The 22,930-nt window shown below is 35.5% G+C and overlaps 1 protein-coding gene across 6 annotated transcripts in view; it reads left to right on the forward strand.

The window, feature by feature from the left end:
• Positions 1–22,930, forward strand: part of HERC1 (HECT and RLD domain containing E3 ubiquitin protein ligase family member 1) — a 110,546-nt gene that overhangs the window by 79,186 nt on the left and 8,430 nt on the right. For 5 of the 6 annotated variants that reach the window (XM_069797948.1, XM_069797950.1, XM_069797951.1 and 2 more), the window contains exons 45-68: positions 982–1,250; positions 1,755–1,807; positions 3,653–3,853; positions 4,481–4,655; positions 5,360–5,630; positions 6,473–6,686; positions 7,233–7,489; positions 8,033–8,160; positions 10,001–10,128; positions 11,367–11,567; positions 12,437–12,567; positions 13,619–13,818; positions 14,299–14,413; positions 14,960–15,106; positions 15,646–15,747; positions 16,770–16,943; positions 17,262–17,555; positions 18,311–18,376; positions 18,495–18,620; positions 19,253–19,391; positions 19,867–20,048; positions 20,803–20,958; positions 21,479–21,601; positions 22,191–22,293. In XM_069797948.1, the coding sequence (XP_069654049.1) occupies positions 982–1,250; positions 1,755–1,807; positions 3,653–3,853; positions 4,481–4,655; positions 5,360–5,630; positions 6,473–6,686; positions 7,233–7,489; positions 8,033–8,160; positions 10,001–10,128; positions 11,367–11,567; positions 12,437–12,567; positions 13,619–13,818; positions 14,299–14,413; positions 14,960–15,106; positions 15,646–15,747; positions 16,770–16,943; positions 17,262–17,555; positions 18,311–18,376; positions 18,495–18,620; positions 19,253–19,391; positions 19,867–20,048; positions 20,803–20,958; positions 21,479–21,601; positions 22,191–22,293 (3,955 nt within the window). The remainder of the gene's footprint in view (positions 1–981; positions 1,251–1,754; positions 1,808–3,652; positions 3,854–4,480; positions 4,656–5,359; positions 5,631–6,472; positions 6,687–7,232; positions 7,490–8,032; positions 8,161–10,000; positions 10,129–11,366; positions 11,568–12,436; positions 12,568–13,618; positions 13,819–14,298; positions 14,414–14,959; positions 15,107–15,645; positions 15,748–16,769; positions 16,944–17,261; positions 17,556–18,310; positions 18,377–18,494; positions 18,621–19,252; positions 19,392–19,866; positions 20,049–20,802; positions 20,959–21,478; positions 21,602–22,190; positions 22,294–22,930) is intronic. The other variant, XM_069797953.1, reaches the window with a different exon arrangement.

Consider the following 22,930-nt stretch of genomic DNA (forward strand, 5'->3'; position numbering starts at 1 on the left):
TTGTTGTTTCGATATCACTTAGAAATCAAGTAGGTGTTCCAGATTGCTTAGCTGTGTGAGGTAACAAACATTGTTGTAAAAGTTTGTTGTTGTAGTAGTAGTAGTAATAATAATATCATCCTTATAATCTGATCTGTTGCAACATAGTTTGCACTTAAATCAGTTTTTCTTAATTTAGTCATGTCATGTATTTCATTCTCTGGGAAGGATATGGTGACAGTCCTCACTCTATCGTTGTATAGCCCACTAAAAATACATTTGAGGTGGAAAAGAAATATAACAGCAGCAGCTTGTTAGTCCTGGATTATCCATGTCAAATTAGACAAGCATATCCCACAAGACTAAGCTTTCGTCTCCTAATTACGATGTTACCTGCCTCTGATATGGAAGCAAGTTTCAGTATGCATATTGAATTCTTCAGAGAGCTTGTTTCACTGGAACATCACAATGAAATTACTGACTTAGGACAGAAACGTAATTGTAGAAAACTGTACTTTATATTCAGATAAAACCTGAGAATTTATTGACACAAATGGTAATTATTGTTGCTCAGTAAATGTAAAGTCCAATTGTCTGAAAAAGAAAGGATTCTTTTTTCTTCTCAGTGAAGTTCTGGGGAGAACCAGATAACTTAAAGACAGCATTGAATGGCAGCTAGCAGAGTTATATGTGAAAAGTTACACTGTCAAGACTTTTGAGTCAGATCTGAAATGAAATAGGAAAATCTCATCCTCCGAAACTTTATTTTCAAATGTTTTTCCTGTTCTGAGATGGTCTGCTCTTTTTTATGTCTTAAATTGTCTATTATGTCTTAAATTGTCTATTTCTGCTTTGCTTTTGTGCATGTTAACCATATAAATATCACTCTGTGTGTGTAACAGAAATGGGCAGGAACATCCACCTAAGAATATTGGCATATTTTATAGCTAATATGAAGATATTTATTCTTAACAAATAACATGTGAAAATCTTACTACGCAGCATGTTTGTGAATCTGAAGACAGAGAAGAAGTAGTGGTTTGTGAACTGTGTGAATCCAGTGTTGTCAGCTTCAATCAACACATGAAAAGAAACCACCCAGGCTGTGGTCGCAGTGCAAATCGCCAGGGCTATCGTAGCAATGGTTCTTACGTGGATGGATGGTTTGGTGGTGAATGTGGAAGCGGAAATCCTTACTATTTATTGTGCGGCGTCTGCAGAGAGAAATACTTAGCCCTGAAGAGCAAATCTAAAACATCAACTTCTGAAAGGTACAGAAATACAAGATAGTGGAATACTCTGTGTAAAGAAAGGAAACAGCTTAACAATGTTTACTAGCACTAGCATTTTAAGAATTTGATTGAGGAAACCAAAATTCCTAGCAGAATTTGTCTTTATTCATTTTTAACTGAGGCTTAAAAGAATTCTCTATATTCAACAAATGCATATTTAGAAAAAAGGTTGTCTTGGTATTTCTATTTTTTAAATGAAAAATAAGGAATTATTTCTTGGGATGTTGCTTACTCTTGACTTTTGAAAACTTCCTTTTCAATTTTGTCTGACAGTTCCAGTATTTTTAATGAATGTTTCTCACGTTAGTACTGCAAATGCTTCTTCCCTCCACAGATACTTTTAGGAGTCTTTTTATTTATTTCTCTGTTACTAGCTATTTCCAGAAATCATATATATATTGACCTAACGTTTAAAATTATTATGTATATATGTAAAATATTAGAGCCATTCAGTTGATTTTTTTTTGTTATTTTTTCATACAGGTACAAAGGCCAGGCTCCTGATTTAATAGGTAAACAAGACAGTGTCTATGAAGGTATGTTTTTAAGTTGCTGAAGATATTAAATACTTCGCACTTGCATAGTGCAAGTTTTGTTTTTCAATAAAGGTACTTCCATGCAAATAAACCTGTCATGAAACTGCACATGAAGGTATACTTTAAAATCTTCTTCAGACTAGATGTAGTATTTTAATTTTTTTTTTAGTTCACATGGGAAAAAAATCAGTGACCTTTTTTCCCCGTGTCTTTCATCTAAGTAGCTGAAATGGCAAATACCTAACTTTGGGTGATAAGGTATTGTGGGTAGATGTTATATCCAGAACTGCACGTACAAAGCCTTATGTTCAAATACATTTCTTCAGATGCCTTTGTGGGAGGAGTTAATTAACATAAGTTAGAGTCTCAAAAGTCTGCCATTGGGCTTATTCTTGCTTTTTCTACCTTTGTGCTAGCTGAGAGTGTCCTGAGGATGGCTTTCACTTTAAACAGATTATTTCTAGTCACTGTAGAAAACCTTTCCTTGCTGATTCTTTGATTCTGGGCCTTTCTGTAGCTTGTATGATCACAATTGTATGATTTACCACATTTGTCTATTTAAGACTAAATGAGTGCTCTGGAACTTAATGGCAAGTCCATTTTCCAATACATAAAAGGTGTTCAGATTCTACTGTATGGGGAGTGAGATAGAGCAGGAGGGATCCTAAATATAAGTTGACTTCTGTGTAAATGATTGGGAAGTGAATGGAATGCATAACTTAATTGCAATTATAGTGCTTTTTCTGCCCCCTCCCCCCATGGAAGGAAAAGCAAAAGCCTGGGTATACAGTTATGACCTAAGAACTCATGCATACTTTTTTGATAAATACAAAGACCAGAAATTTCTAGTGTCTGTCCTTAATATTCAGTCCTTCGGAATATGCACCTGTTACCATGATTTAAAGCACAACTGTACATCTACACTTTTCACTATATCCCAGGTTTTGGAGTTGTCTTGTGCTAGATGTGATGACCTCTCATTTCTGTGTTTTAAAAAACCAGCTAGTTTGATACTTCAGAGAATCTTCCATGAAACTTCTCTGCAGTAGAAATAAAAATCAAATTTAATGGAGAGGGGCAAGAGCAGGATTTTGTTTTTCTGATTTATTATGTGTCCTGGTTTCAGCTGGGATAGAGTTAACTGTCTTCCTAGTAGCTGGTACAGTGCTGTGTTTTGAGTTCAGTATGCGAAGAATGTTGATAACACTGATGTTTTCAGTTATTGCTAAGTAATGTTTAGACTATAGTCAAGGATTTTTCAGCTTCTCATGCACAGACAGCGAGAAAGCTGGAGGGGCACAAGAAGTTGGCACAGGACACAGCCAGGGCACCTGACCCAAAGTGGCCAACGGTGTATTCCATAGCATGGGATGTCACATCTAGTATAGGAACTGGGAAAGGGGGCAGAGAATTGCCGCTCGGGGACTGGCTGGGTGTCGGTCGGCGGGTGGTGAGCAATTGCCCTGCGCATCATTTGTACATTCCAATACTTTTATTACTACTGTTGTCATTTTATTAGTGTTATCATTATCATTATTAGTTTCTTCTTTTCTGTTCTATTAAACCATTCTTATCTCAACCCACGAGTTTTACTTCTTTTTCCCGATTTTCTCCCCCATCCCACTGGATGGGGGGGAGTGAGTGAGCGGCTGCGTGGTGCTTAATTGCTGGCTGGGGTTAAACCACGATGTTACGTTGTGTCTATGTCAACAGCAGAAGATGAGTTTTTAAGACTACTATGTTGCAGATTAGAATCCACATTTTATACTCGTTTTTTTAATTAATTAAAATTATTTAATATTTTACCTTTTGTAACCAAGTCTATTAATATTTCTCCAATTGTAGAAGACTGGGATATGTTAGATGTAGATGAAGATGAAAAGCTGACAGGAGAAGAGGAGTTTGAATTACTGGCTGGACCTCTTGGGTTAAATGATCGACGTATTGTACCTGAACCTGTACAGTTCCCTGACAGTGACCCTCTAGGTGCTTCAGTTGCAATGGTGACAGCCACCAACAGTATGGAAGAAACACTGATGCAAATAGGTAAATTTTAAATGAGTTTAATTTGAAGAACAAATACCTCCCCTTTGGTGTGATTTTATAGGGGCAATGCAGATATATTTTGACAGTCTTTCCTGCCTCCCACCATGAGGAAGTGAAGACAGGTTCTAAATTGTCATTTTATTATAGGGGAGTTAGAGAGAGGAGTGTGAGGCATTCATATTGGCAGAAGGCTTGCAGCTTTGATTTACTAACAAAACTGCAACCATAGTCCTGCAATGGATGCCAGTAGCATGTTTTGCAGAACTCAAAGATGGATTCATGGATTTAATTTGGGACTTAATGACCAGGCTATTGAAATGCAGGATCAATATTTAAGTTTGTAGGCCCCTCTAATGGAAAAGGGAAACAGGAATGAACATTAACTTGAGTATTGTCAAGTTGTGCTCATCTATCTATCTTTGAAAATAAGGAATAATTAAATTACGGAGTGTATTTCAGGAGTGTATTTTCCTTTCAGTCATTATCACTGTAGTTCTGTATGTATGAAATGTTGAAAAATTAATGAGTAATTTGCAAACTTAGGCCAAATTTGCTTCTGTTCTTATTACTATATGATAATGTTTTGGTTTTTTTTAAACACTAATGCAAATCATCATTATTTCCAAGGCTGTCACGGCTCTATAGAAAAAAGTTCTTCTGGCAGGATAACCTTAGGAGAACAAGCAGCTGCCCTAGTAAATCCACATGACCGTGTTATGGCTCTAAGAAGAGTGACAGCTGCTGCCCAAGTCCTCCTTGCAAGAACTATGGTTATGAGAGCGCTCTCACTTTTGTCTGTCAGGTTTGTGGCATCCTTGGCAACACTTCCACCTTTCCATTTGAAACCAGTTGTCAAGTTATGTTCTATAGGAATGCAGTTTTAAGCTATTTGAGAAAGCGATTCTCATTTATAATTCTGTTAATTTTGTTCTTTTGAACCCTATCTTCAACCTTTTTGAAAGAAACTTCTACATCTTATGTGGAAAGTAGACTCTAGTAGTATTAGCCATTCAGAACGTAAAGATGCTGTGTTTGTCAGTGAGTTTTTGTTCAAGGCAAGTATTAGAACTTAGAAGTAAACATTAGAGGAACAAAGATGAAGTGCAGGAGTTGATGGGATGTGAGGATTTAAAAACTGGCTTTGTAGAAGATACCTGTGCAACTATGAAGACATCACAGACATCTGGCATGTACATGTGTATGTAGTCATAGTATAACTCTAAACATTAATTATCCATATAACTTTGTTTATAAGTGATTCCAGGTAAACTCATGGATGTTTGCTAGGGCAAGTCTATAATGTGTTTTTGTCTTCAGTTTAAAAGAAAAGGAGTGGAGGGGCTGCAGCTTCATTTCTCTTTCTTCTCCTTCCCCATGCATGGTAACAATGTCTAGCTAATCAAACAGGCAGTGTTCAGTTACGGTTTGGGAATAGTTTTATCCAAACATAACTTTCTTTTAAAATGTACCAACAAAACCAAGAGCACTTATGTTTGTTTTTGACAGTGGTTCCAGTTGTAGCCTGGCAGCTGGTCTTGAATCATTGGGATTAACAGATATCAGAACTTTGGTTCGTTTAATGTGCCTCGCTGCAGCAGGGAGAGCAGGCCTCTCCACAAGTCCATCCACTGTGTCAAGTTCAACAGAGCGATCTAGAGGAATACACAGCAAAACAAGCAAGCCTATATCTTGCCTTGCCTATCTGAGTACAGCAGTAGGCTGTTTGGCATCAAACACTCCTAGTGCTGCAAAACTGCTGGTACAGTTATGTACACAGGTAGGACTATTATTTCAACATAAATATTTATAATAAACTACTTATATATGAGAAGCAGCAATCCATTTTGTACATATTGACAATTTCTGCTTTTAGCTTCTGAACTGTGATGAGACTGCCCTCAGTTTGAGGATCTTAAGAGTTCTTGTTTATGGCTTTACGCAAGGGTATGTTTTATTGTTGGTAAAAATCAAGTAACTGTACATTTTTTTGCTGAGTACTCTTTTCAAGAGGAGAAAAATGGATGTGCTTTTTGTATTGACAGAGTTTTTCTGTTAAAGTTTTGGTTTTTTTAATTTAATCAGCTCTATGTGGAGCACAGATTATTTATATTTAGAAAGATGATCTACAGCTGTGGACATGCAGCAGATTTCATATGTATCGGGAAACTTCTAAGCAGAGTAATTGTTCTGTTCTTCTGAGTTTGAAATATACTTGTGGAGAAATACGAGTGTTGGGTGGAGTGATGGAGTTCATTATGTATTACTGCTTTTTATCCTACTACCAGGTGCATAACTTTTTATAAAGTTCTTCTATAAGCTCCTTAGTTCTTGCTGGTATTCTTGGTTAATCGATACTTCTTTTTTTTTTCCTTTTTTAATCCCTGGATCTGAATAGTTGGTTCCATTAAGACCAGGTATTCCCCAGGGCACAGGACTTAAATTCCATATTGTACATGATCTTTGCTTGTTAAAATAAAAGTGGTTGGGAGCTGAGAATTTCTGAAAAAAAAATACAAAAATCTTTAAAACTCTGCATAATTTGTTCAACTAAAAATTTTTTCCAAAACTGATCTTTCTGTTTGTTCTGGTTATTTATTGTCTTTAATTATTTCTTTTTAGAATTTGATTTCTGCAGCAACTGGTGTAAACTTGACAACAGTTGATGATCCAATTCAGCGAAAATTTTTGCCAAGTTTTTTAAGAGGAATTGCAGAAGAAAACAAACTTGTCACATCTCCGAATTTTGTGGTTACTCAAGCACTTGTAGCATTGCTGGCAGACAAAGGGGCCAAACTGAGGCCAAACTATGATAAAGCAGAAATTGAAAAGAAAGGTACAATATAGCTTTGTTTTTAAATGTTAATTATTAAATCTTCAATTCTTCACTTATATTTAAGGAGAGACTAGCTAGAATAATGTATAAATAAATATACTTTCAAAAATGTACAAAGCTTGTTTTAATCAAAGTAATCTTATAGTTTAGTACAGGGAGCCAAAAACCAGCTGCTGTGCCTCAACACCAGGCTGTTGCTGTGTTAAAGGGAGGGAAGGACACAGCAGTGACAACAGCTTATCTCTGTAAGAGGAGGCATTTTCCTGTTCAGAATGCACTTGCACTTTGAACAACTGTTTTCCATATGGTGGGAATAAGGCTATTCATAATTCTATTCTTAAGGGTTTTTTGTGAAATTTTAAAGGGAGTTATTTTTCTTTTAGTATCAAAAGGGTGTTTTTTCTAATAGTTAACATGATTGCAACGTTCTTACAAGATGTTTGTTAATCTCTTTCTTTTTCTGGAAATTATGGCTAATGCTGTGTTCATCTCTGTAATTCTGTTTGGTACTCATCTAGGCATCATCTCATTGTTTTGTTTAAGCAGGTTTAATTGCCCATTTGTATGCCCATCCTTCCTATGATCCTTCTGCTGTAGGCCCTCTGGAGCTGGCTAATGCACTAGCAGCTTGCTGCCTCTCTTCAAGGTTATCTTCACAGCATAGGCAGTGGGCTGCTCAGCAGCTGGTGCGAACTCTTGCAGCACATGATCGAGATAATCAAACTATTCCTCAGACCCTCGCTGATATGGGGGGAGACTTACGAAAATGTTCCTTCATAAAATTAGAGGCTCATCAGAACAGGGTAAGCATTTCTCCCAAAATTGCATGAATTTTAATACTCTCTTCTGTAGAATACAGAAAAAGTAAAATACTATTATTTTACAAGTATAGTGACTGAAATTATTTCCCACAAGAAGTAATTTTTTGGTGATTAAGTTATTGCTTGAGGGTACCTCTGATGCAGAAAAATGCTTAGCTTCTTTGAAGCTTCAATTAAAGGGGACATGAAAGTCAGCAGAATCACCTAAATCTTTTCTTAGGCTAGATCTTAATGTGCACTAATTTTTTCTCTCATAGTAGTTAACCTCTTTGTCCAGCATTCTGTGCAATAGTGGCATGTGGAGCATGGGTCTGAATGAAGTGTAGCATCCTTATAAAGCGTGCTTAATTACAGTACACAATACTATAGAAGTAGAAAAATATATCTTGATTGTTAACTGTGTATTTCAGTAATATAGTTAATGCTCTGTCCCATTGGTTAATGTTTGCTTAATATTAGTGAACAAACATACCTAAGCTTTAGATTTAAATTCCAGTTTTGCTGTGGTTTCTTTGGTATTTGTAGGTCATGACATGTGTTTGGTGCAACAAAAAGGGACTTTTGGCAACTAGTGGAAATGATGGCACCATAAGAGTGTGGAATGTTACAAAGAAGCAGTATTCATTGCAACAAACCTGTGTGCTCAACAAGCTGTAAGTTGATTCTTTATAATAGTCAAGATATTTAATTTAAGCTGTAATCATGCAAGATAATGAAAAGAGCCAACCCTGCCATATCTCCTGCACTGACATTCTCTCATTTTTTCTCTGGGACTGTTGCTGTATTTATGGCATGCAATGTAAATAGCTTACGACTGAAAACGGAACTTAAATACCAAGCTGATAAGAGTCGGTATAAAGAGACTGTGTTAAAGCTGTTTAAAAATATTCTTCATTAATTCATATAATGAGAAATGGGTAAAATAAAAACTGTTAGGGACTGTCATATAAAAAAAAATATGCAAATATCCCTTCATTGGGTTCCAGCGGACAGTTCCAATGTATAACAAGTTCCAACGATAATTACGAGTGTGGTCATTTGAGTCAAGTGTGAAAAAAGAATTTGTGACTTTTGGGATTGAGTAACTGAGCTCAATTCTTCATCATGAGAGGGTCTGGGAAGTACTTTTGTATCATTTGGATGTGTCCAAAAAAGAAGAAAGAAAAAGGAAAGATTAAAATCTTAATTCTTTAGTACAGCTTAGGTGTAGTTTAACTTGGGACAATGAAGAAACAATAGTGAACTAGAAGGTTGTTTCATGGTGATTTCTTAGTGGTCGTTTTAGTTCTTGTTTGCTTGCTACTGTTAGATGCTGCCTTAAACAGAATAAACAGAACGACGTAACTTGACTTCAGAAGATAGTAATGAGAGCAGCATTTCCTTTTACAGAGATCTTCTGTTATTTGTGTGGCAGAAAAATATGCTTCGTGTATAGCAGATTAAGAATTCAGTACTTTCATGGGCTTCTTTGCTAACAATCTCAATGATGACTTTAAATACAAATGCAACACAATTCTATTTGTATTCTTTATTGCAGTGGGTAAGTGCAAGTTCTTCTTTAAAGGTAGAATTATTTTTTTAGCCCTTAGAGATGACCAGATGAAAAGGCATTATCCCTTCTTTTTGATAGATTTATCTCCTCTTTCTGTGAGAATAGGTTTTGTTTTTCTGAGTTTGGAGGAACATTATTTAAATGCTACTAGGTTACTATTCCCTGATACAGTATTACAACCTGTTATGTTAAGTTTTTATGTTAATACTGTTACATGTGTTAGTAAGTTAGTATTGTTAATAATAGTTAGAACATCCCATTACCTGCTTTGTTCACAAATTAAATGTCTCCTGCTTAAGCAAGAACACACCAAAGGTATGCCTCCCGTTATCTTCAAAAATACAGGGGTGATACAGTATTTGGCCTACAATATACATCCTGGCAATATTATAGCCTTCATTTTCTTGTTACTAAAATGAGTAAAAACTGTGCCTGTCGTGTATGACCTTAAGGGCAATAAAACATACCAGTGGTCCTGTTACAGTTAGTCAAAGCAAACTTTAAAATAGACTTTTGGAACAGTGTAACAACATTGTAACAGGAGGAAGAGTTTAAACTAGAATTGAGAGCAAGATGTACCACTTTCCTTTCTTTTGTCCAAGTTATTCTGTTTCATTTCATGACTTCCAGAAAGTTTTGCCCTCACCAAAGATGTTAAATTTGAGATGTAAATAGGTAAAATTAAAGATAATAAAACGTATTTTTCTAATTGAAACCTAACTTCAAATTTCTTACCGTAGAAATAACTAGTATCTCATTCTGTAACTTGAAGTGGTTTTAAATAGAATATAGAACTATGAGCAGGAAAGATTTAATATGTAAATCTGCAGTGATGGCAAGAGGACTCCAGATTTTAACTCGGCTATTTCATGAACTCTATGTTTTCCTGTCTGCTTAAAGGAAATGCTCTTTTTTAATCACAATATTTAATTCTATTACAGGGAAGGTGATTCTGAAGAAAGTCTGGGGTCACCCAGTGACCTTAGTTTGTCTCTTGTCTGTTGGAGCATCAGTGGCAAGTATCTGGCTGGTGCTACAGAAAAGATGGTGAACATATGGCAAGTCAATGGTATGCTCTTAACTACCTGTAAACACTTTATGATACAATGTATTTCTCGGGAAGCTGCTAAGTTATTGAGTATTTGTTTACCCAAGTATTTAACTGTGTATGCTCTCTGATTTAAATTCCTATCATCTTCCATAATGTCTTGTGAACCTATTTTATTAGAGGAAGGCACTAACCACAAATGGATGTTTGGTTTACAATTAATTTGGTAGAAAACTGAGCAGCATCTAAGTCCTTGTTGAATCAGAAGTGTTTAGGTGTGAGGCTTGATCGCTTGGCAATTTTTGTCTGTAAAATCTATCTTCCTATTGTCTGCAAAAATTACCTTTCTACATGCAATAGGGAAAATGTGAAAATTGACTGAAATGGGTGAAGGAAAAGATTTCCAGAGTGATCAGCTAGATGGAATGTCTTCTAATGAGAGTAGAATGAGTGAGCTTTGTTTGTTCATTTGAACAAAAGAGTCTTGGAGGAAGAAGCTTATAAATAATCACATTGGGAAGATAAACTCTAGGAGAAGCTCAGAGAGAAAAAGCAGCTATGTAAGTAAATGGATAGTGTTGACACGAGAAGAAATGTAAATAAATAACTTCAAGAAAGTCTCTAATGTTCAAAAGATTGTCATCTCGTATTTTATGAGGAGTGACAATTGGGGAAGAAATACTATAAAATTAATTAGATAAATTTATGAGATTGCATAGTGATAGTGGGGACTGAACCTGATCCAGGAAACGCCCTTTCCAATTCCATGGTTCAGTTTGCAAGCACCATTGAGTGGATTCTCTTATGTTTTTACTGTTATTTGTGCTGCAGTTGACTAATCCAGCATACCTTTAGAACTCCTTTGAAAGGAAGACTATTGACTATTAATCACTTTGTCATTTGTAATCTTTGAAACTTCATTCTGTTGTTTTGCTGTTACAAAAATCACCAGTTATGCTGCCCGTGTTAATAGACAGTCTACAGGAAAAGTATAAATTTACTTAGTACTGAAGAATTTAGCTTGCTTCCTTGACAAAACTATGTAACCTGACTGATAATTGAGATTTGTAAGCTAGCTTTTGTGTCTTTTGTAGATGAGTGGACCGTTGCTTTGTAGTCTTGTAACTTATGTGAATTTGTAGTATGTCCTAGCTCTAAATGGGATCTCTTGATATTTTCCTGTGGAAAGTATTTTTGTTGTGTTGTTTTCTTTTCTTTATGAAGATGAAGTAGTTTTAAAAGACTTTTTGGGCTCCTAGGAGGAAAAGGATTATTAGATCTTCAGCCTCACTGGGTATCTGCTCTAGCTTGGCCAGAAGAAGGGCCAGCTGCAGCATGGACAGGAGATGCTCCAGAATTATTATTAATTGGTCGTATGGATGGATCTCTTGGTCTTATTGAGGTTGTAGATATTTCAACCATGCACCGGCTAGAACTGGAACACTGCTACAGAAAGGATGGTAGGTGATTGTATCAGTATTAAATTAAAAATCAGTATCAGAAATTAAAATTATGCATTTCCCCCAGCTTTTTTTTATTAAGCAAGTATATAATATCAATTTTGTATTATTGTTCATGGGATATGACTTCTTGTACCTTACCTGCAAGCATCATTCACTTACGTTCATGGGAGGAGAAAAGTCTGTGGGGTCTGTGGGATCTCCATCTGCACCCTGATTCCCCTACAGCAGAGGCAAACAGTTTGCAGCAACCTAGGCAAATCCTGACATTCCTTGCAAAATCAATATAGATTCCCTGCAGGGTCTGCTTTGTCTACAGATAGCATGTAGTCGGTGTCATTTGAATTACTGAATTACTGCCATTTTTCCTTTATAGTTCCAGTCCCAGGGGACATCAAGTAGCACACCTTTGGTAGCATTGTGTTTTTTTGCATATTGCTGCTTCAGGAAATTTGCATATTTTTTTAGCAGAATCAAGTGAGGTAATATCTACGTGCTAAGAAAGGCTCAAATTGTTTTCAGTGCTTTTCTTAGAAGCATCCCTATCTCAGATACATGTATAGGATTCGTCTACTTTTTCTCCTAGCCTAGTTCTTTTCACCATGTCAGGAATTTAAATTCAGTTATTTTAATAAAAAGAAGAAGAATGAAAAAACTGTTACAAAAGAATCTCAACAGCTGTCATTACAGTGGTACTCAGTTTTATTTCTACCGTATAAATTCAGGAAAATTTTCAGACCAAAAGTATGTTAAGTAAGCTTGGTGGTGGGAGAAGTTGTTATGTGCTTCATATTTTAGACAATTGCACTGCAAAAACCTCTTTGGCCAGAGTGAAGTTTAATTAATTTTTGTGTTGTCTGTTTACATAGTGTCTGTTGCATGCATTGCCTGGTTCAGTGAAGACAGACCATTTGCAGTTGGCTATTCAGATGGAAAATTGCTAATAGGAACAAAGGAGCCACTTGAAAAAGGAGGAATCGTTCTAGTTGATGCACATAAGGTAGAGTTACTCCTTTTAGAACTAATGTATAATTTTTGTAGGTAAAGATCTATTAAAGCTATTTTCTGTATTTGAAAGCTACTTATAAAGTCAAGTGCAGATTATTTTAAGAACACATACCTATTTCTAATACACATATGAAACACAATATATTTTAAAGGAACAGTCTACCAAATTAAAAAAAAAAACAAGGAAAAATAAATTTTATAGCCTTTTTTGCTATTACAGATTGTGAGGTGTATATACTTACATTGACAGAAGTGTATTAAGGACACGGCTATGCATGTCTGGATTTAAAAGACTGTAGTTATTTTAATTTGCAAAAGTGCTCATAATAAATTCTAATTTTGGTTATGTCGCTTTTTTATTTAAAGCTTAAGTTACAGTGCAAAAGACGTTTTTCTAAATATGCAGCTGCAAAGGCCTTTGCTTGGCTAGTATGTAATAATAAGTCATTAATAGTCCATAAATGATTTGTTAGGCTAAGAGGAGAATTCCTCAAGCGTTAGGTGTAGTAAAAGCATCTTGAGTGCTTTCATGAACTGGTATTGGTATTTGGAGCATGGTAGTCACAGAAGTGAGCAAGCTGTGACAATAAAACTATATTTGCCTTTTCCACTATGGGCTGTTCTCCTTTCCTCCCTCAGACTCAAAGCTACATCTGGCCCATTGCCTAATATGTTTATGAGCTGTATAACTTTAATGTAATTTATACCGCAATTTCATAATATAAAAAAAGAAGGAAAAATTGTCTATTTCTTTGGGGGAAAAAAAAAATCAAAGAAGGTGTACAATGAAAAGAGAACATTTTTTTTCTATGTTTTCCCTTTAGTTTCTCTCAGGAACCTAGGATTTTATTTTAATTTGATAGTTCTGAAAAGTACCATTATGCTTTTAATAACTGCAGCTCACGGTCTCTGCAACAATTTATTTGAGAATAAAATGTTCTTTGTTATTAATAATTAAACATTACATTAGCTCTGAGAGTTAAATTTTCTCTGTTCTTACCATGTTACTTCATACCAACTTTTAATTTTTTAAAATCCGATAGGATATGATTGTTAGTATGAAGTGGGATCCAACTGGTAAGATTCTCCTGACATGTGCCAAAGAAGAAACAGTGAAACTCTGGGGATATATGGGAGGATGTTGGAGACGTCTGCATTCACTGGCCCATCCAGCTCTTGTGAATGGCATTGCCTGGTGTGCTCTTCCAGGGAAAGGACCCAAGCTGCAGCTTTTACTAGCTACGTATGTAATTTTTTTTTATTGTTTCTATAGCTCTTTTGCAGGTATTTTCTACCAGTCTTTAGTGTCCAGAGCAAAGAAAAGTTTTGTCTTTTTTTTAAATAACACAGATTCAGTAAGCCAGCTGCCATGAGATCCATGAGGCTTCAGAACTCAAATGGAAAGAGTGGCTCTGGTCATGTTACTGACTGTTTTCTCCATGCCATGAGACCTGTGTGTGGTGGTCCTGCTTGGAATTTTTTTGCTTCATCCAAATATTTTTTCTGAGAATATGTTGTTAGGAAAAATTGAAAAGCTGCAGTGGGGGAAGAATAGGAAAAAATGCATTTACCCATTAGGAGCATGCCTTTCCCCATTAGATTAATTGTTGCAATGTAGTTTTATAGGGAGGTGATGAAGACTACTGATATTTTAAGGTAATACCAGACTACTGATACCTACCAACCTTTAGGTTTTTTTCTGATTTATCCTGACTTCCTTTAGAGGATGCCACAATGGTTTGGTGTGTGTCTGGACTGTTCCCCAGGACATAGTAATCACATTGCAGTCCAGCTCAACTTGCTCAGAAGGATGGTGGGACCAAGAAACAAGTGCCAAGGTAAAAGGAGTAAAATTGGTGTTTAAGAAATTCTCTTTGCTCATTCCGAAATTGGGGGAGGAGAAGAATGTGAGCAAGTTACTCAAATCTCGACATTTCCTGAGAGAAGAGATTTGCTAAAAAATGTTTATATTGCATTTGTATATGCGTAGGCATTTTCAGACCAGGAAATGAAAAATCAAAGGTTTAAATGAATTTTATTTGGCTAAAGATTATATTTTGATCTGTTTTCATTTTTTTTAAAGTTGATAAATTTATACTAAAATTTAAGAGTTTAAAATTTTTTCTAGATAAAATTAAGTCAAGATTAATTTCTCCTGCATAAATTGCAATGTGGTCTTTAATGTTGACGGCATTTTGTAAGGGGAGAAAAGATGATAATGTGACAAACATATTATTATTATAGTACTGGTCTTTTTTTATTATCTTCTGGAAAATACCCCATCTCTACAGATGATCAGTAATTATTGCAGAATACAGAAGCTGTTACAGTACTCTGTTGTCTGTAAATAGTTTAGTATTCCATAACTATGAAATAATTTGCAGGATGGATACAGAAAAGCAGTCGAAGTCAAGTGTGTTTTTCAACTGAGAGGACATATTACTCCTGTTCGGACTGTTGCATTCAGTCCTGATGGACTGGCATTAGTATCTGGTGGACTTGGTGGTCTCATGAATATTTGGTCTTTACGGGTAAGATCATCTTTGATGTGCCATAATTCTTTTTTTAGTGTGAGTATCTAAAATGGTCAAGGCATCAGACTAGCTTCCCACCTCCCTCAGTACATTAGAAACATCAGAGAAAGCATGGTATAAAATAATGATATGAAATTATAAATAATAAAATACAAATTGAAATTTTACTTAACATTGAAGTATTTTATATTTTGTGATTCTATTATTGATTCATTCTGTAGGCTTGGTCATGTTAGTTCTGCAAGGTTTTGCAGAACCAGCCACTCTGTCTTTATAGTTGGGAACAATATTCTCTTACTTCAAGAACTTTTCCAAGAGTCAGATAATGTGGATTATTAAACAATTCTAAATCCTTAGTTATCTCCTTAATAAGATAAAAATGCCAGATTTTTTTTTGCTTTTAGTATGAACATTTCAGTTTTTAAATACTTACTGAACAGCTTAGGAGAATATCATCCTTTAGGAATGTGATTGTATGCATTTAAACAGAAAAGTAGCTGTGTATACACACTGACTCAAAACACTTCTTTCCTTAGGATGGTTCAGTATTACAGAGTGTTGTGATAGGTTCTGGAGCTATTCAGACTGCAGTATGGATACCTGAAGTTGGAGTAGCTGCTTGCTCTAACAGATCCAAGGTGACACTCATGTGTTAAAATAACGTTCTTTCAAATTTTTTACTAAAAGAAAATGCCATTTGTCTGTCTGTATTTTTCCTTTTTTTTTTTTTTTTTTGAAATACACAGATAGAAATATCTAACTGTTTTATTTTCAAGACACATTGTTTTGGCTTTCAACTATCACCTGACCCTAAAAAGACTGGTTGTTTTTTTAACAGTATCCCATGTTTAATTTGGGGGTGCAGGGTGGAATCCTCCTGAGCCAGTGGTTATAAAGGATGTTGCACACTGGTTACATCAGCTTCTCTGTTTAACGGCAGCAGCCGTAAGTGGGCAATAAAGATAGGCAGAAGACAGATTTCATACCCCACCCCGCCCTTTATGCAGCATGAAGAAATGTTTCATTTCCCTCAGCAAATAAGATGCTTCAGTGATATAACTTAATTTAAAACAGCCTCAATCTCAGAAGTTTTTAAGGAGCAGCAGAATTTACTTCAGTGTTTGCTGTGTCAGGAACTGCTGGCATCTGAACAGAAGTTTCATAACAGTTGATTATTCGAAAAGATGGTATTTTTTGTGAGTGAATATAAATATGGCACAAGTTATGACTCCTGTTAGTAAAGTCATGCTGCATGTGGTTCTAAGTATTTTGGGATTCCTTGAAAGTCTTCTCTGAATTCAGACCAAATATTGAAGGCCATAGTACAAGGCAAATCCTAAACTGAGGTTACACCTAAACTAAATCCTAAACTAAGGTTACAGCATTCACTGAAATGAACTCTGCTTATTACCATGTTTGCATTCTTCATTGGGGTGATAACTGTAGTGTTGCCATGGGAATGTGAGGAAGTGGCAAATGGAGATGGCTACTCCGTAGCATTTGTTAGCAGATTATTCACCAACAGAGACAAAATGTACAAGCTTGTATGTTTTCTGGCCCCTATGGAAACTAAGGTGATTGGTGATTAATCAGTGGAGCAGTGGAATCCTGCTTTATGAATTTTTAATTTCTAATGTGTCTTGTGACTGCTGTTAAACAGGATGTGTTGGTAGCGAACTGTACATCAGAGTGGATATCTTCCAATCACGTCCTTGCAACATGTAGGACTGCACTGAAGCAGCAAGGAGTTCTAGGATTAAATATGGCTCCTTGCATGCGAGCTTTCTTGGAACGTTTGCCAATAATGCTTCAGGAACAGTATGCTTACGAAAAGGTAAGAAGACCTAATGTGAACATTTAAAATTCATGTCTGATGTGAGGTCACTTTTTGAATCTCAGCTGATTTCAGTCTTTCACCACAGAGAACCCAGAATACTTTCCTACATCCTATTTGCAAACGTCTTTTAGTATTCTCAAAGGTAGTAGTCTCCTAATTTGAGAGCATTTCAAATATTAGAAAAACTTTGATTAAGCATGGAGGAAAGTATTTTTCTACAGGACTAGCTTTCAAGGACTCCTATTTCTGAATTGATTAATACACATTTCTAACTTTGCATGTTCAATTTCTCTCTCCCACTCCCCTCACTTTTAGCCCCATGTTGTTTGTGGAGACCAGCTTGTTCATAGTCCTTATATGCAGTGTTTGGCATCACTCGCTGTGGGTCTTCACCTAGATCAGCTCTTGTGCAATCCTCCAGTACCACCTCATCACCAGAACTGCCTCCCTGATCCTTCAGCCTGGAATCCCACAGAATGGGCCTGGCTAGAGTGTTTCTCTACTACCATAAAAGCTGCTGAAGCCCTGGCCAAAGGAGCAGAGTTCCCAGAATCCTTTACTGTTCCAGACCTGGAGCCTGTTCCAGAGGATGAGCTAACTCTCCTAATGGTAAAAAGTGCTATATTGTCTCAGCAGTGAAGTGTGTTGTTATTGAGCATATGGTATGATGCAGTTAATATCTCTGAACTGTAAACATTTATATTCATTAACATAAGCACCAGCAATAAGTGTAAGTTTATTTTTTAATTAACTGGCTAGAATATACTGTAAAGATTGCTCTCTGTGTGTGTAATGAGTGCAAATCAGTTGCATATTAAAAACCAAAACAACCCAAAAGTGTGACAGTAATTTTCGTATGTGATAGAAGCAAGAAATGTAGACCTTTACAACTTTTAGAGTTACTTTTAGAGTAACATTTTGGCACATTTCTACACCAAATGATTTTGCTAGTGTCAATTGTTCTTACAACTTGTTATGATACATAAATGAAAATAAGAATTTTTTATCAGCAAGCTTATAACATTTTAAGCCAGTGTTTGCAATTAAAACTTGAAAAAGCACTAAGGATCAGTAAATAGGAAAAGATTACTTCATCATGACTTTTGTTTGGTTTTTCTTTTTTTTTGATTTGGATTGCAAGTCATGGATAGCAGTGTCATTGCTAGATAGGTGTAGTAAGGAAGTAAACTTGGCCTACGGACAAAAGTAAAGTATTTGAGTCTGCACACATTCATTCTTATTGCTATACCATTTAGAATAATCTGAATGTCAATATTGTTCTCAGAAAGGAAAATATGTATTGCATAACAGAAAAATAACGTGCATCTCTTGAACTGAATGTGGTAACTGTGGCTTTTGTGTAGGATAACAGTAAATGGATCAATGGTATGGATGAACAGATAATGTCTTGGGCAACATCAAGGCCAGAGGTTAGTAAAATTGATGGTTTGGTTTTTGTTTTTCTTTTTTTTTATTTTATTCTTTTTAAACATTGCAAGCTATTGAAAGCACTCTTGTTCTAAAGCATTCTTTCATGCTATTCCATAGGATTGGCACTTGGGAGGCAAATGTGACGTTTATCTGTGGGGAGCAGGAAGACACGGACAGTTAGCAGAAGCTGGTAGAAATGTCATGATACCAGTAGCAGCGCCTTCATTCTCTCAGGCTCAGCAGGTGACCACTTAAAAACAGTCATGATTTAATGATTTACCATGTATTGTTTGTATAGTTTGTAAAAATCTCTCTCTAAATGTTTTTTCAATTTGTTGTTTGAATTGACTATGAAGTACCCCCAAAACATTTGTTTTCACTAAAGAGGAAATCTTTAATTATTTGACAAATTCAAACCAAGAAGCTGCTGAAATCTGACAAAACAGAATTGTTGGATATAAGCATGATTTGAAAATACCTGCACAGCTTTAACGTAATACATGTGCCAATTTTGTTTTCTGAACTAACATTGACGTTCTGGATGGGAACATCAGAACTAAATCTCAGGTGGGAGTATATTGCGATTTCTGTCACTGGAAGAAGGTTTACCAAGACTAGTAGCAAGTTTCAATGAAGTAATTTTTATTATGATGGGATTGGGTAACGAAACTCCGTTAAACATGAGGTGAGTGAAGTCTTAATGTTAAAAGGGTTGTCACAAAGTATTTTGCAGTGTGACAAAAGAGTCTGTTGTCTTGATATAATTACAAAGAAAAAAATTTTAAAAGGACATTGTACATTGTAATACAGGTATTACAACGTTGCTGCATCTAACACAAAAATCATTAAAACTCCTTTATGTCTTTTTAAACTAGGTTGTTTGTGGTCAGAATTGTACTTTTGTCATTCAAGCTAATGGCACCGTTTTGGCTTGTGGAGAAGGGAGCTATGGGCGACTGGGACAAGGCAATTCTGATGATCTTCATGTGTTAACAGTCATTTCAGCACTGCAAGGTAAAATTTTTGGGCTCGAAATGAGTCAATTGATAGAGCACAAATAAGTATTTTGGTAGTTAATATAATCATTTGTGTTGATGCTATTTTTGCAGATTTACACATTAAAATATTGTAGTCTTTAATTAAAAAATCAAACAAGTAAACTAGATGTTCATTTTTCCTGAAGAATTAAGTAGTAGTATGTTAAAATTCCTTAATTTTGAAGGCTTCAAAAAGGGAAAAGTGTTTGCTTAAGATAGGAACATCTCATTTCAAAACTAATGGCAGGCCAGAAAGTATACATTGTATGTGAGAAGACAAAGGTTGTGTTCAGAATAAAATTAAATAAATTGCTGTAACAAGAAAACTGTTATTGTGGTTGGTTCCCTTCCCCAGGCTTAATTGTCTACTACTAGGGGCACTTGGATAAACGTACGTTTAAGAGTTTATTGTAATTTATTCTAAACTTTGTTTTCTCGTTTTTCTTTAACAGGCTTTGTTGTAACACAGCTGGTGACCTCTTGTGGATCTGATGGACATTCCATGGCTTTAACAGAAAGCGGGGAAGTCTTTAGCTGGGGAGATGGAGATTATGGCAAACTGGGACATGGGAACAGCGACAGGCAGCGCAGGCCTAGACAAATAGAGGCTCTGCAAGGAGAAGAAGTGGTGCAGGTTACAAAATACTTTTTGTCTTCTATAAACTGTGGTGTGGTAACCTAGTGCTAGGAACATTCCAGAACCATTGTCTGTCTTGACAGTTTGAGTTGATATACTGAATGAAAACAGGCAACTTGTTACTTCTCTGAGCATTATGAACCAAGTTGATAATTTCCAGTTGAAGGATGTTAGTATCAGAGAGCTCATTGTTGATGTGTGATGTTAATTGACAGTTGTTACTGGAGAAGACTAAAAATTAGAAAGAGCGTGGAAGAGAGGGATGATCAAAAGGTTGTCAAAATACAGACATGATTTAGAAGTTTCTGTTGATCCTTGTCAGGTGACTTTGACCTACAAAACTAGTAACCGAGACTACCTCCTACGTACTAAGTGTGCATTATAGCAATGCAAAAAAACATTAAGCTTTGACTGGAGGTTTCATATAAAAATACAAAGTATTTGTACAATAAAAGCAATCTGCTTGCAGAAAACAGTAGTTGGTAAAAATAAATAAAAAATAAAACACCTGAAAGCCTTTCTTCGTGCAAATATCCACCTGTCCTCCTCCTCCTCAATGTTACTACTGAGAAGAGCAAGAGATAGGTTGTTGGAGAAATGATTAATACTAAAGCATCTGTATTTTAGCTCTTTATAAAGTGAACATAGTTTAGGGGAGGAAGAGGTATTAGGTATTTACATGTAATAGCTAATACAATTTTTTCCCCCAAATTTAAAATGTGTGTAAAAATTGTGTTTATTTTGTTTCCAGATGTCATGTGGCTTCAAACACTCAGCTGTGGTGACAGCAGATGGCAAACTTTTTACATTTGGAAATGGTGATTATGGTCGATTAGGACTTGGAAATACTTCCAATAAGAAACTTCCAGAAAGAGTGACGGCGCTGGAAGGTTACCAGATTGGACAGGCATGGTTCATCTAAAACTAGCAATATATCTTTGTTTAAAGCTGATATTTTCAACATATTTAAGTGTTCTGTTTTTTTTTTTTTAACCTTGGCTTTGCTTTTTATTATGATGGCAGAATTTGACTATGTGTAATTTTTTAAATAATTACTTTCCTGACTCTGAAAGATCCTGAAAGATTCTCTTTCTGCAAAACTGCCCGTGTTTTTTAACATTTTAACATTTCAAGATTTAGGCATTTTTAAGCATGAATTCATGAGCTATTTTATATTCTTAAAACAACGAGTATGTGTAGCATAATACTATCCTTTGGTTCTAGGAGCTGAGAGGAAGCAACTACCTAAAAAACACTACTGTGGTCGTAAATGTCTTTAAAACACTGTAATAAGCAATTGAAGTTTTAATAGTTTTAAAAGGATACTTATTTTTTAAAACATGATTTTTCTTCTCTTAAAGGTAGTTGGGGTGTTTGAGTTAGTAAGTTAGCAAAAACTGTGGTAATAACATAATTCTCTCAACCAGGTGGCCTGTGGACTCAATCACACTGTAGCTGTGTCAACAGATGGCTCAATGGTTTGGGCTTTTGGAGATGGAGATTATGGTAAACTTGGTTTGGGAAATTCCACTGCAAAATCCTCACCACAGGTTAGAATTTATAGAGAAATTATTCTTTGCATAAATTTTCAGTTTTGTTAAACTTGTTGCACAGTGTTCACTGTGTAATTTTCAGAAGTTAAATTATTAATTCCATCTACTAAACTGTTCTAATACAATCTGGCATAAATAATTCTGATGATACATTATGCTGAGCCTGATACTTTAAAGGATTTCACTTAAATAATATTGACCTTACCTCAGTGGCAATACAAATAGTGAAAATCTTAGGATTAGCTTAAAGAAGAGAGCTTTCTTATTTTGGAATCTGGGGGGAGGGTTGTTTACAGACTCATCTACTTCTTCCCATGCCACTCTCCACTTACTCCCAATAAAAAAGGGTGTTTTGAATCATTGTACATAGAATAAGGTGTTAGTTCCAGTAAAGAAAAAGAGAAAACTGTCTCGGTTTCCTCTATTAATTTACAAGCAGTAATTAGAATAATTACAATGTATGCATTGCACAGTGGGAATTATAAAATTTCTTTTTGGAAGCAGGAGTTACAGGTGAAGTTCATGTCTGCTTTCTGTTTATATCCTCATAATACCATAGCTCTTTTTCCTTTCACTTACCCCTTAGAAAGTGGATATTCTTTGTGGAATTGGAATAAAAAAAGTTGCTTGTGGAACCCAGTTCTCTGTTGCACTGACAAAAGATGGTCATGTATATACTTTTGGACAAGGTAGGACAATCTGGTATTTGGACCTTTCTATCTATAGGTTCATGTGTATTGCAAGTGAAAAGGAAGAATATTAAGACATCTTTATAACACTGACCTAATGCTACTTTTCAGATTTGTGCTGACCTAATCTGAATTTTGCAGCTTCAACAATGCAATTTTAGCATATGCCTAAAATCCAGATTTGTAGCTCTGTCTAGTTTGATCTCAGAATAGCCTTTCAGTTTACTAATTTACTTTTTAAAGAGCACTTTTTCTAAAACTTTATTGAATTTCACATGTCCAAAAATATTGGCTTACTTAAAAGTTTACTTTGTCTAATAAAGCATATGCCTACACAAGTTGTTTAAAAATGTGGACAGGAGAATTTCCAAGTGCACTGAATTAAACGTGTTTAAACTTCTCAAGTCAGTTAATTCATTTGTATTATAAAAACCATACATTTAGATCTGGAAGTCTTGTTTTAATAGAATTTGATCTTGTTTCAGACCTAAAGTTAAAATAACAGCTTTAGCAGTATTAATGAGTACTGTAGGAAGCACCGTCTGTAGGAAACATACACTAGATTTCTCCTTAACCTATTGCGCTTGTGTCCCAGCTCCAAGAGTATGTAGAATTGCTTTTTGTCCCTCCCTGACTT

Source organism: Haliaeetus albicilla, chromosome 12 (genome assembly GCF_947461875.1).
Source record: "Haliaeetus albicilla chromosome 12, bHalAlb1.1, whole genome shotgun sequence".
Classification (NCBI taxonomy): Eukaryota; Metazoa; Chordata; class Aves; order Accipitriformes; family Accipitridae; genus Haliaeetus; species Haliaeetus albicilla.